Below are 14273 nucleotides of genomic sequence, written 5' to 3' on the forward strand. Positions count from 1 at the left end.
CAACACTCGGGTTGTAACTTAACACCTCCGGCTATTCTCATCACGTCGACATAAATAAATTCTAAACTTTGCTCTCATTTTTCTCCTCGTAATGCCACTTAAACCTCCATTTTCTGTCTGTGTGCGCCCCTCCAAATAATGCGATACATCGGCCATGTAACCCCGAGAAGTACATCAGCTGTGTGGTGCATTTAGAACAAAAGTCATCTTGAAATCATGGTTTGAAAAATAAGATGAAAGATGATTTTATTTCATTTATTCCTCAATAAACAACATGTTTGTGTGTAAACCACAAAAAAGTAAGTGATTGTAGACATATTCTAGCAAGGTAAGAAATATTCAAGATGTATAAAGCCTTACAGTACATCAATTCACCTAATTGAGAACATTCGTGTTTCTGCTGCTGGTTTACAGGTTTAGTTGCTCTGCAAAGCCTAACTCAAACATGATTATCAATGTACAAAAAGTAAATGAAGTCATTGATACAACATTACATAGAAACTGCTCACGTTGTTCAATAGACAGAATATCGAGTCTAAACATACTTTGTCAGCTTACATTTGCGTTCTTCGACAAGTCGGTGTATATATTTCAGTGCACAACTGTCAATAGTGAAACGGCTTTACAAGAGAAGCTAACACTCCTGCTAGGGAAACAAGTTAGATCAGAAAGTGTGGAATTAACACGTCTACTGAAACTGTGACAATATCTCATGCTGTGTTCTCATAACCCGTACTAAAAATAAAACAAAGTGTCTACTTTATTCAGTCAGACAAAGAAAGCTGCCAGTGCCTGTCAAAATAGGCAGGGGTTAAAAAGGCAATGTGTTAAACTAAGGAGCCGAAATGACTGAGAGAACCAAAGAATATAAAGTATGAAAAAGATAAGGTAGTTTACGCTGACATGCACATATACCCCATGTGCTTGTGACAAATGTCTCTCAAAAAAGGAGCGTTCGCTCTCACCACATGTAGTAGCTGCGTGTGGTGTCCACCTGGCTGAGTTTGCTCTCGGAGGAGCCCTCTTTCTCTTTTTCACTGTCCGCCTCCCACAGGTTGATCAGCGGAGGATACAGTTCATTCAGGGGTATTGACGAGGTTTTCTGCATGTACTTTTTCAGGGAATGATGGTAGTTTTTCCTTTTCCACCGCTTAGCGATGTATACACACAAAGAGGCCAGGCTGATGATGGTAAACATTGTCCCCATAACTGCCGCAAGAGCGTTGTTGGTCACTTGGTCGGATACCTCTACGGCGAAGGTCGTTTGTTTTGTCGTCACGTTCACACATGACTTCTGTGTTTGTTGGTGGATGTTGGAGACAGTCAGGCAAACCTCGTACTCGGTTGCTGGTTGTAAATGTGTCAGGTTGTACTCATGTACATCCACAGGTACTTTGGCAGTGTATGTAATGTGTGGGTTGTCAATTTTCATGGTGGCAGATGACCACTTCAGATTGGAGGTCATCACATTGGAGTTAACCTTCCAGGAGACAAGAATTGAGTGGGACTCTGCCTGTTTGACATACATTTTCATAAGCTGAGTGCTGTCCAACAGAGTGCCGTTCACCCGTATGGCTGTCACTCTGGTGTCAGCTCCTTCTGAATTCTGAGCCACACAGGTGTACCTGCCAGAGTCTTCAACTTGCATATGAGAAATCCTCAATGTACCTTCACTGCTGAGACTGTACTTGTCAGACGGCGTGTCGATCATGACTTTGCTCCCAGTCGGTGTCACCCAATAGATTTCTGGCCCGGGCTGGGACATGGCTCTGCAGTCCAGATCTACAGTCGTACCGATATCTGCGTTGAAGTGACTGGGAAAGGTATCATGGCTAATCATCGGCAAGCACTTGTTTGCTAAGCTCTTCTGCAGAACCTCCTGCACATGCCTACCCCTTACCTCTGCTGGCAAGGCACAAAACATGGATAAAGGTTCCATGAGACGAACGGTAGTCTTGTTGACGGCCATCCACTGAATAACACAATCACAGCGAAAGGGGTTGCTGTGGACGCTGATCTCACGCAGGTTGGGAAGAGAATCTACAGTGGACTGGTAGAGGGCATTTAGGGCGTTGTTGTTCAGCATTAAACTCTCCAAGGCTGGGACATCATGGAAGGCATGACTGTTGATGAAGGAGAACTTGGGATTGTTTGTCGCTTCCAGCTTAGTGAGCTCAGGAAGATTATCCAGAGCACAGCGGTCTATTGAAACCAACTCACCCATGTTGTTTATACCCAGCTCTTTTAGCTTTAGCATGTTCTTGAAATCTCCTTCCTGGATCTTGTGCACAGGATTCTTGTTTAAATCCAAGAATTTGAGATTAGGTAGTTTTTGAAGGGCTTTTTGGGGAATTCTAACCAGCTTATTGTCGTAGAACGAGAGGCTTTCCAAGTTGTCTAGACCCAAAAACGCATTTCCAGGAATGTCTGTCAAATCCATCCCTGCCAAGACCAAGCTTCTCAGGTTGCCCAGAGGCTTGAAGTTAAAATCTATAATTCCACTAACAGGATTTTCCCCAATCATGAGGATCTCTAGATTTGGCGTTGATTCAAACCATTGGCTGTTGATGCTCTTAAGCTTGTTGGAGTTGAGATGAAGCCTTAGCAAATTGTGTAGTCCGGAGAAAGCGTTTGCGGAAATAGTATTAATCTGATTGTGGTTAATGTAGAGCTCCTGTAGATTGCTGAGGTCTTGCAGACAGTAATCGGGCATTTCTGTGATCTGATTCTCTTCTAAATGCAGTGTTGTGAGCTGTGACATATTGATGAGGCCAACATCCCGAATATTACTGAAGTTGTTCTGGGATAGGTCCAGCTCAGTGAGGTTGAAAAGCTGTTCCAGCTCCTCGCTGGTTCTGGCGATGTAGTTACTTTGTAGAAGAAGAACCTGAGTATCACTCGAGAGGTTCCCTGGGATACGTGTCAAATGTAGGTCATTGCAGTCGACAGTGATAGCTTCTCTGTATGTGGATTGTGGGGTGAACCAAGGTCGGATCTCACACACACACAGCTGGGGGCAATCACTGTTTTGGACAAGGGATATCCTTGTTGATACCACAATCAGTACAGCCAAAATCTGGCCCGGACCAAAGCAATCTAACATCCATCTAGCCATGCTGCGGAAGGACAGGTTGCAGGGCAGCTGACTTTTGGTGAGAGTACCTCAACAGTCATCAACCAGATCTTTCACTGAATCCTGAGCGAGTGAAAGTACCAGGAGTACCAGCCAAATGGTGTCTTCAATAGCAGGATTGCGGCACAGAAGACTCTGAAAAGAAAAGACAAATGCATGTCACTAAACCCACATTTTGTGTAGTACGTCATTGTTTTAATTAAAATGGATTGATTAGGCAAGCATATCATGTGTGAATCAAACAATATCATCAGGTAACAACCAGAACAACAATTATTCCTCGGTTTCTTTGGAAGTCTATAAATGATGTGCAGCATCAACAGTTTTCAGAGTGCAAGTTAGCTCATTACGATGCGAGGCCAAAACACCGCAGTGAACTACTTGGAAACTGATCAAATTCCTTAGAGAGCTTTCATCTATCCAGCGGGCCCATAAGGACTTGATCATTAACTTCTCCGAATCATCACATCATTAAACACAACAAGGCATTAGTGTGAACCACACTGAAAAGATGCACAACTAAAATTTTAATGCAATAACATCAGTGTTTGGAATTTAGGGCAAAAAGTTTCCAGCAGAGAACAGAGGTTTTGTTGGAGAAGTAACATTTTCAAAACTTTTGACAAAGCTAACTCAGACCAAAGAGTTTACTATGAGGCGGGGAGTTCAAATACTACACAGATTGGCAGGTGGTTACGACAGATTGTATTTTTTTTTTATATACTGTACCAATCACGTATCATACCAAACATTTTGCGAAAGGAAATTGGGGTATAAGTAATTGGAAAACTGGCCATGACACCAAAGTATGTGTAGTGTGAGCTAAAAAAACACAGACTTCCTCACCATTAAATCTAAAGTGGATATTTGTTTGCCACAGGTAAACACTATACAGACACACTGTATCTATGCAGCAACGTTATCCTTCCCAATTTCCCACAAACAGGATTAGTTTACCAGCACATCGTTAACAAAGCCATGTGCTTGCATTAACAGCAGCAACACTTAAGGGATCCCATTACTCAATTACTTGTATTTACTAAAGGAGTCTTCTCTCCACAGTCCCACGTCTCCATTGCACGGCATTATGGTCAACGTAATCAGCTGGACCTTAAGAGGCTTTCCAACAAGAGAGCTGACTAATTCGTCTGAAGGGAACTTGCCTGGCAACAGCACCAGGAAGACAGGCACGGTCGCCTCCCATACTCAGGATTCCCTCTGGGACTGGGTGCAGGAGTGGCGATGGAGTGGTGTATGTCTTCAAGCTAAAGTTTGTACAGGACATCGTGATGGCTGCTGTATTACTCTGGATTAGGAAAGTATTACTTTCAAACCCAGAGGACAGAAACAGAGTTTGCTCAAGTCAAATGTGAAGACTTTGGCACAAGAATGTCTTGGAATTTCTTTTTTTATATACAGTACTAGGGCTGCCGATCCGCTGTATTTTGAAGATAGGACAATATTGGCTTCCCACCACGAGATCGGGCCAATCCGGTTGCCGTATAACGTTTGGAACTCTGGGCCACACTTCAACATGGCAGGTTGTCCCTCGGAGCTGGTTGCCACTTGACTCCCTCCACCCGCAAGAGGAAGAAAACGCAGCACCATCATGCAGACATGTCCGCGGTGTACCATGGTGAAGTTAGTTTCATGTTGGACGCCGGATATTGGGCTCCGTAGCTACAGCGGTAGTTCCCCCTCACTGTGCCTGGAATGCTGTGTTATGGTGCGGGGAGCTCTTACGGGAAGTGCTGCTCGAACTGCTGGTTGTTTATAGTATGGACCGTCCATAAATTAATGTTGCGTTGCAAAGAGAGTGTAACCGAGCGGCTGAGGATTCCCACTAATGTTATGAGAGTGCTGAGTGGACAAAAGGACAGGAGCCGGAGCTGCAGGAGGCACATTGGGCCTCATTCACGAACATCTTCTTAAAAGTCTTCTTAAGAAGTGTACTTAAGAAGGCGCGGGTTGGAAACTGCGCCGCATTCATGACACGTTCTTAAGTAGGGATAATCGTTCGCACCAGTGTTCTTAGGTTGATGAATGCCAACTGCGATGCCCGTGCATGTGAGCCCTAATTTGCATAGGTCACCGCCTATTATTTCCCATACAAGGTAAAAAATGTGCCGTCGAAACGGGCACCTGGAGGCGGAGATGGCAACGCGCAAGGGCAAGACTGAGGAGCAGCTGGACAACAAACGAAAGAAAAACTTCAATCCTACTGAAATAGAGGTGCTTTTACAAGGAGTGAGCGAACACAAGACCACCTTATTTTCACGTGTATCCACCGGTCATCAGGCCATCCAAAAAGAGTCGGCATGGAGCACCATTGCAGGAAACATAAATGCCGTTTCCATGGAGAAACGCACCACCGCAGAGGTTAAAAAGAAGTGTTTTGACTTAAAATAGACTAAAAAAAAAAAAGATTAGACTGCACCGGAGTGATCTGGAGGAAACGGGAGGTGGGCCATCAATCAGAAACCAAACCATTTCGGAAACTCTAGAAAATATTTACACAATCATGATGGAAAAATAAAGTCAAAATGCATAGTTTGTGTGTGACAATGTATTTTTTCTGTGGTTACATTTGATAAGACGCTGCCTAATTAATACAGCAGCCCCGTGCTCTGGCTCATGACGTGGTTGGGGGCGCATGTCGTTATCTGGGGGTGCTACGTGCGCAATAGACACACCACGTTTCATTGCGATGTTATTCTGATGATCCTGCACACCTGCAAGAACAGAGAGGGAAGCCTGAAGCCTGAAGCGGGACATCAAATATTGGTGGCTTTCAGCAAATAAATCTAATGGTCCCTTTACATTCTCTCTCTGTGCAGCGCACGTCCAGACAGCTACTTTTTTTTTTTGATGAATTGGGATTTGAATATATATTTATTGATGGAGTATATTTTAGTTGTTTTGATGATAAATAATTGTTGGGATATTTTATTTGCACTACATTTTTTGGGATCAGGTTGCAAAATCCATCATGTGGGCGATTGCGCATTGAAAGTGCAAGCTTTGCTTGTGCGTAAGAGTCCTCCTGAGCGTTCGTAGAATCTGTTCTTAGATCTAAGAACTGTGAGTTAAGAACACGTTTCATGAATGCCATAAATCTTCGCAAGAAGGCTTTAAGAACAGATTTGTACGTAAGAACGTTTCGTGAATGAGGCCCATTATTCTTAGCCCGCTCATCTCTCCACTGACCCCCATCAAGTGACCCCAACACACACAAACAACACTTCCGGCCTTCAAAATAACAGCACATCCTGTGGGGGTACAAAATAAGGGCATCACAAAAATAGCTTACATGAGTTTGTTAAAAAAAAAAGGTCATATATTCTAAATCAGGGGTGCCCAAGCACTGGGCCGCGGCCCAGTACCGGTCCATGGGTGGGGCCGAAGAGGACCGCAGGAAGCTTTCAGGTGCAATGATTTAAAAAAAAACAAAAAAAAACACACATGCTTCTAAATAACCACATCAAATTTTATATAAATGCATATCAATTTTGGAAATAAGGGCAAAAAATAATGTTGCAATACAGTTACAAATCCTATAGTTTTTGGCATTTTTATGTTTGTTGCAAGCGGCGACCCGTCCCACTTTGTTCGACGGTCTGTGAACGCACCATGGTGCCTGCGCTAACGTTCTCTCATGTTGCACAGATAGATACTACTGCATTTTTCCCCTTTTGCTTTCACCTTATATTTGGTCTCAAATGCTGATACTGCGTGGGAATGCCAACGCTCTGCCTTTCACCACACATGTTGAACAGCGATGTAATAATCTCTCTGAAAAACAAACCCCAGGCTTGTACTGGTGGATGGTGGGTCTGCATTCCTTTTATGCCTTTAGTTTGATGTTGTTTGTGTCTTAGTTTTACACAATCCATCATAAATAAGATCAATTAGATGGCTATAAGGTACGAACTCCCCCCTGGTCCGTGGGAGATTTGTGGGAACACAAGCCGGTCCGTGGGTTGAAAAAGGTAGGGGACCACTGTTCTAAATCACACCACCCATTTTTCTGATTTTATCTTTTATTGGATTGACTTTTATTGGATCTTCAATTGGATTAGGGACCTGACTCACAGAGGTTCGTTACAAAAGCCAAACAATATTGTTGGTCAAAAAAAGTAAATTCAGCAATACTTTGGTTGCATTATTTTTAGTGCTTTGAAGAGCTATTTTCATAACCATATTCAATTCCACAAATTCATGTTTCTAACAAAAGCTTATTAAAAAAAATACGGATCGGATCGGAAGACAAAAAATGTGGTTCGGGACATCCCTATGTAAATCGGCACTGAATAACTAGAAATGAGGTTAATCTTAGATTCCCCATATTTGGTAAATGGCGCCAGCATTTTCTGTCCTCTTTGTTTGTCCCATTTACACAACAAAACATTAAAAAGTTCCTGACCCGACTTAATAACAGACACACGGACAACATCACAATGTTATAGAAAGCTAGCTTTAAAAAAAGTCAGTTCTAATGTAAGTACTTAAAACATCCCGTCAGGTCCATTGTCCCAGCCACAGGAAACTTTAAAAACACAAACCAGGAAAAGCTGGCGGGGGAAAAAAAAGACAACACCAGGCTGGAAGGCAGGAAACGGCAACGATGCTTTAACTCAGTGGTGTATGTGGACGATGTCTTGCCACTGCAGTGTGTGACACCCCCTGAAAAATGTGACGTCCCTTTTTGTTACTTTGTTAAATGACAGCAGAAATGGATACAGTCATAGTACTGGTACATATTATTATTACTACACCTATAGATTCAGTCTAATAGCTGCTCATGGAAGACCTTGTTGACAGACACACTCACATAGCACAATCGGAGTTGCACAACACACACATATGACTAATGGAAAAATACTGGAAGAAGCAGACGTAGATGCATTGTAGTCACTCTCTCACACAAGCTTAACTTTCACTTTCTAGAGGTGCGTGACAACTGGTTCATAGACTTTGTATACGTTCATTCTGGGCTCTTTTGTCAAGCTTCGTGGATCTCAAATGTTATGCCAACAAAAGCAGTCAACCGTGTACGTCGACGCCAGCTTCAGCGAGCACTAGTGACGAAGAACACAGTGGTCCAGGGGTCGAATTTGACACAAATCTTGCAGAAAAGTACAGAAAGAAAGAGTAGATGAAATCAGACACATGACTCGCGTTTTTAAATCTTATTCAACAACAGAACATAAAATTAGCGACTTACAGGTGTTGGTTTCATGCAGTGGTTGATGTGCGCACGTGTGCCTATTAACACGTGCCTTGTAACATTTGAAAAAAATAAAAACATTCAAAAATGTCCTGGGCTCCATGTAAGTGTGTGCTGTTTGTAAAAATAATGCATACATCATTGAACATCTAAGATCTCAGTACGTCATAGCATCGAGGGAGTTGCCCAGCATGCCTTGCGGGTACATTGAAAACACAGTTAAAGTTATGTGTTTGTTGGTAGTGCTTAGTTGTTGTTACCCACAAAGAATGGTACGTTATTGTTGTGCTTTACCTTACGTGTTACGTCTTTATTTCTTGGTTCATATTGTGAGTAAGGCCGTCATTCAGTTCGCTGTCCATTTGTTGTCAAGCTAGTTGTTGGCTATCTCTTGCACACTGAACAGCACCTTTTCTAAGCGAGCTTACGTGTCACTATGCAGTGCTACGATGACATCTACTGGACTGAGTTGTAACGACAGGCCATTCATTATAAAGCCATAGAGGGCGGGGGGTGAGCAGATAACGTTGAATCTAAAAAAAATAATAATAATAAAAGATGGTGCCAGATCTTTCAGTGGCGGGCGACCAGAAATGAATGAACATATGGGAAACATACATGAGTGTTTTTTGTAGTTATCAGTTCCTGAGCACAGTAAATAATAAAGTGGCAAACAAAGAAGAAGAACTGAGGTTTTGAATGAGCGTGTTTCATCATAGAAGTGATAGATTCTTTGATTATGAAGTGGGAATTCAGTTATCCTCCACTGAGTCGTGTTGCCATGGAAGCTTCTGGTCACACCTCCCACTATGACACAGAACATTTAGGTTGGTGCCACATCACGTCACTCCCATTAGTTCCTCCCTGCCTGAAGACAACATGACCACTAACCATCAGCAACGCTCGTGCTATTGATTTTACAGCCGCTTAATTGTTTGCCGTAAAGTAGGAAACGTACAGCCACAGTAAATAAACATCAGTGATGTGGACAGGTAGCACATACACAAACACTATTTGCCTGACATTCATACTACAGATTTACATCATAATTAATTGATAACGGATCATTAGGAAGATAGTCCCTTGTCTAAAGGTGATAACTGAGTCATGTGTTGAAGGAATTGAGTGCACAACCAACAGAGGTGCTGGTTTTTGCACAACTACTTTGCGGTTGAAAGAAGAAGAACACGATGTAATATAGGGAAAGTCGAGCGACATCCACAAATACCTGTTATGGCACAACTAGGGATGTCCCGATCCACATTTTTGGCTTCCGATCAGATTTTTCTTTATAGTATGAACTATTTGAAGTTTTCACCTTTGGAGCTAAACTGTGTGTGTGCGCGCATGTGTGTGCATGCGTGCGCGTGCACGTGCGTGTGCATGTGTTAAAATTTCCCTACAATGCGTAACCTTCTGCACGCTACACTCCTCCATGCTCTTCCACTTCCTCCTTGCTGTCGAGTGTGTTTTTACATGCAAATGATCCATGCCGAGCACTTATCAAATGAACTTCTGCCACCTTGTGGCCGTTTTTATTGCTTGAAACTGCTCTAAAAGGTGACATCTATTAGTGTTCAGTTGCGTCATCACCTCTTTTTGCCTCTCGCACAAAAAAAACTGAAAAGATCAGACCTTCAGGTTTATAAAACCGTATAAATATGTCTTTAGTATTGAATGAGTTAAAACGAAACGCAACCGATGTCTCACTAGTATTTTTTTTCCTTTACAACTGCACAGATTTTAGTTAAACATCTAATTTTGGGGTTAATGAGTGCAATTTCACCATTCAATTTTACTTTATTTGTTTTTATGTAAGCTGTTATAATGTTCCTCCTAAATTTCTTTAATAATCTACTCTGAGATTCACTTTGCACATGCATCCATCCATCCGCTTATCCTAATTAGGGTCACGAGGGCATGCTGGAGCCGATGTCAGCTGCCTTTGGGCGAGAGGCGGGGTACACCCTGGGCTGGTCGCCAGCCAATCGCAGAGTTTGCACATGCAGTTGTATGTACAGTATTTACATGTCCAAAGATGACTCAAAAATCTGGTTTATGTTTCTTCATTATGGAATCCTATAGCTTTGCTCCAATTTCATGGGGACAAATTGTTTGTTACATAATTCTGTGTTGTGTGTATGTTATGCAAGATTCAGCTTGGTTTGTCTGAGGGCTGAATTGACAACAGCTTAACAATACCAGGTAAGAGTATTGGGACAATGCCCTTGCTTATACTTATGGACCAGTGCATTAGTTAAAGAGTGGCACGATTAAGACTGCTGGCCGCTACAAAAGGATGTTAAATAATGTTTAAAAAATATACAGTTGCTTGCATTTGCAAAGAGAGAACGTTGCATTGAATTTGATCAGAAATGCATAATGATATTTCAAATGAACAAAACTAAATTGCTACATTCTGACCACACACACTCGCATACATACGTACACGTGTTATCCAAAACCACGCTGCAGCACAGGTAAATTAGCCCAGCCAGATGGTACCGACATATCAGGGTCAAACACCTGCGCGCACACACACGCACACGCAGTCCCGAGATTATAACATTTCTTCACTGTTAAACCATTTGAATCGCTGGTGCAGTGACGCCTAAGGAGATGATTGGAGGTGGATTGTAACTACATCTGTTGCCTCTGAGACCTCTAGCCCGCAGAGGACAAAGGGACTAATGCCTGAGCCCTTCTTTTATGAATAATGGTTAGAGGCTTTAGCTCAATATCCCTGCTTCTCCCCCAACAGTCTGGTCACTCTCTGCCTTACACCCACGGGACCTAAATGCTGCTTGGGGCGGTAGAACCCAGCCCCCATGAGTCCTGCTGTCTCCTAACATCCTGATAGAAACAGACACCTGCTTGCAAAGCAGACATGATTAGTCACGGTGTGAGTAAATAACGTGCATAATAACACATTTGAAAAAAAAAATCTATTTTAGTCTAGAATCTTGCCCTTTTTTGGATGGAAAAATCCTAAACAACTATACAGGTGATCCTCAGTTTATGGCGTTTCGTTACCGACACAATCACATAAATGACCTAAAACCTCAGTTTGTGTTCAAAAAGACAACGCTTGCTCAAGAATTAGTTTACACGTCCACGCTCTCCCTCGCCAGCCTCCCACCCTCGTGTGCCGCCCAAAAAAAGGAAAGCCACCACCATGGAAGTGAAGCCAGACATCACAAAAATACTCAGAAAGGGGGGGAAATGCAGATCAACACTGGCTGCGTACCCGGTCCAAGCCTCAGCCGCTGCGACCATCAAGGATGAAGACCGTGGCCTTGAACGTGTGAAAGGCTCTGCTAATTGACAGCCTTTTTAACCTTTTTATTGCTATATTTTATGTAACTTTCATGTGTCCTGTGTGCGGCTTAGGTGTTCATATAGGCATACAGTCGCCCCTCGGAATATCGTGTTTTGTCAAAAATGAATTCATTAATAAATGATGTGTTTTGTCGACTATGGCGTATTATTAGTACAAAAATATTGAAAGACAAAGATTTATGTACTATTCTGACCACGAGGCGACTGTAATGTTCCATTATTGAGACATGACATTAGATTACCATCTTGTCCAACATGATGGAGTGAAAAGAAGTTCTGGTCCCATTCAGTGTGGAAGTGGTAAGTTCTTGGCTTCTTTGCTACAGTAAATAAATCGGTGTCCCTGTGTCCCTGCAGTGATCCTGTAGCCTGCGCATTACAGTTGAGCAATGTGGTGCAAGCAAAGAATAATAGGAGCGTAAAGGGGTGTTATTTCACATCTACAGGGCTCGAATGATGGTAAAGATTGTATTTAGAAAGTCATAAAAATGTTTTCTATGCTATAACTACGGAAGTATTCCGTTTATTATCGAGTCCTACTTTCCGGAAATTCACTTATCGCAGTCAGGTGTGGAACCACTTAACCGCGACAAAAGAGGGATGACTACAGTGTTCCCTCGCTCCATCGGCGATCACCTTTTGTGGACTCGCCGTTTCCGCTTCCACCACGAGATCGGGCCGATCCGGTTGCCGTACAACATTTGTAACTCTGGGCCACACTCCAACATGCGTAATGCGCCTCAAAGCTGGTTGCCTCTTGACACATGTAGATTCATGTTGGACGTCGGATATTGGGCTCCGTAGCTACAGCGGTCGTTCCCTCTCACTGTGCCACGGTGCGGGGAGCTCTTACGGGAAGAGCTGCTCTAACCGCTGGTTGTTTATATTAGCGACCGTCAATAAATTACTATTACGCTGAAGAGAGTTTGTTAAAAAACAAGTCATATATTCTAAATCACACAACATATTGATCTATAACCATGTCAAATGATTGTATCCTTTATCGGATGGATCTTTTATTGGATCTTTTATTGGATTAGGGAGCTGACTCACAGAGGTTTGTTCCAAAAACCAAACAATACTGTTGGTCATGCTGTGGAATAAAAAAGTACATTCAGCAATACTTTAGTTTGATTATTTTGAATGCCTTGAAGAGCTATTTTCATAACCATATTCAATTCCACAAACTCATGTTTGGAACCAAAGCTTTTTCTTTTTTTTTTTAAATGTGGATCGGGACATCCCTACTCGTCACGTGTGTCCCATTCTAAGTAGCCATGCCTGAAGTCAGCATCCCTCCATCACAATAGTGCAACAGCTGCAGCGAGGAGCAGCACAATCCACAATGGACCCCCTGCCAACACACCCCCATCTCCCTAGAGCAGCATCTCGAAGAAAGGGCCTCAAGACAACTCCTCCTCGCGCAAACGTTGAAGACATCTGCCCATATGCACTTTAACATGAATATGCAAATGTCGTTGCGCACGCACGTAGCCCCTGGTGCGGCAAGGAGATCAAAGTTTGTTTTTGACGCATTGCCGTCTCGACGTGTTTCATTAAATTCGCTACTACGGCGAGCTGCTGTCTGATCACTTTTAATAAAAGTCTTGATTGTGAAGTGATCGGCTCGCGGGATAAATGGCTGCATGGAGAAATCGGTCGCCATGCCCTTGAGTTTGTCTGCATCCAAAATAAAAGCCCAACTCATCGCAGCAGGGGACAAACAAAGTGCTTCGTTTCGCGTTTCATTACACAGCACCCCCGCAACAAACCTAACTGTCCAACACTCGCCGCTATTATTAATAGCACAACATTGGTCAAAAACTGTGTATGAAATCATGTTTTTTTCAGGGAGTCTCACCTTGTTGTCTTTCCATGTCAATGTCGTTAAAGGCGTAGATCCTTCATCCCAAAAGGGCAGCCCGATGCCACCAAACGACAATAAATTCTCTAATTATCGTCAACAACAAAAGCAGCATGAACCGTGTATTCCTCTGCTGGCGGTGTGTCTTATCAGCCCCAAGGATGCATGGCGGTCAGCGGAGAGATGAGCCAACCTGCCGTTAGCCTCCACCGAGCAATTGTCACCCTGCTAGCACTCCCGACAGAAAAAAAACACAAACACAAACGATAAAAACACCTGGCGCTGGCCACACCGGTCAGCTGATTTCCCGGCAGCCTATTGGCGGAGAGCAGCTTTCTGTCAGCCACCACCAAGCCAAGCAGAGCACCATCTGCTCCCGCTTGGTGGGAGGAGAACAAAAGGCAGCAGAGGGCGGCGGGGCCAGGGTGGGGTGGGGTGGGGTGGGGTGGATGGACGGGCGGGTACTCCTGTGGAATGACAACAGGAAAAACAAATATACTTTTCACGTGGCCTATACGTCCTCATGAAATGATCCTAAACCAAAAAACACACAAACAAATGCAAACTGAAAATGCTGCTTAGCCAAAATACTACAATCACATAAACATTGTAAGATCCAAAACACAAACACAAACCCTAAAAACAAGCGCATGGGAGAGATGGTGCAAGTGCACACAACAAAATGGAAGTTTGCCAGGTTAGCAGGGGAG

The 14273-nt window shown here is 43.2% G+C and overlaps 1 protein-coding gene across 1 annotated transcript; it reads right to left on the bottom strand.

Annotated features, from left to right (window-relative positions):
* Positions 1 to 220: 220 nt before the first annotated feature.
* Positions 221 to 13924, bottom strand: lrrn1 (leucine rich repeat neuronal 1). The gene is made up of 2 exons (XM_054785631.1): positions 13561 to 13924; positions 221 to 3268 (listed from the first exon to the last, which is right to left on the bottom strand). Exon 2 carries the CDS (start codon positions 3113 to 3115, stop codon positions 962 to 964), a length of 2154 nt encoding a protein of 717 aa, XP_054641606.1. The 5' UTR covers positions 3116 to 3268; positions 13561 to 13924; the 3' UTR covers positions 221 to 961.
* Positions 13925 to 14273: the final 349 nt, after the last annotated feature.

Source organism: Dunckerocampus dactyliophorus, chromosome 8, assembly GCF_027744805.1.
Source record: "Dunckerocampus dactyliophorus isolate RoL2022-P2 chromosome 8, RoL_Ddac_1.1, whole genome shotgun sequence".
NCBI lineage: Eukaryota > Metazoa > Chordata > Actinopteri > Syngnathiformes > Syngnathidae > Dunckerocampus > Dunckerocampus dactyliophorus.

Coding starts and splice junctions, on each gene's coding strand:
- lrrn1 (XM_054785631.1), bottom strand. CDS start 3,115: ATGGCTAGATGGATGTTAGATTGCTTTGGTCCGGGCCAGATTTTGGCT.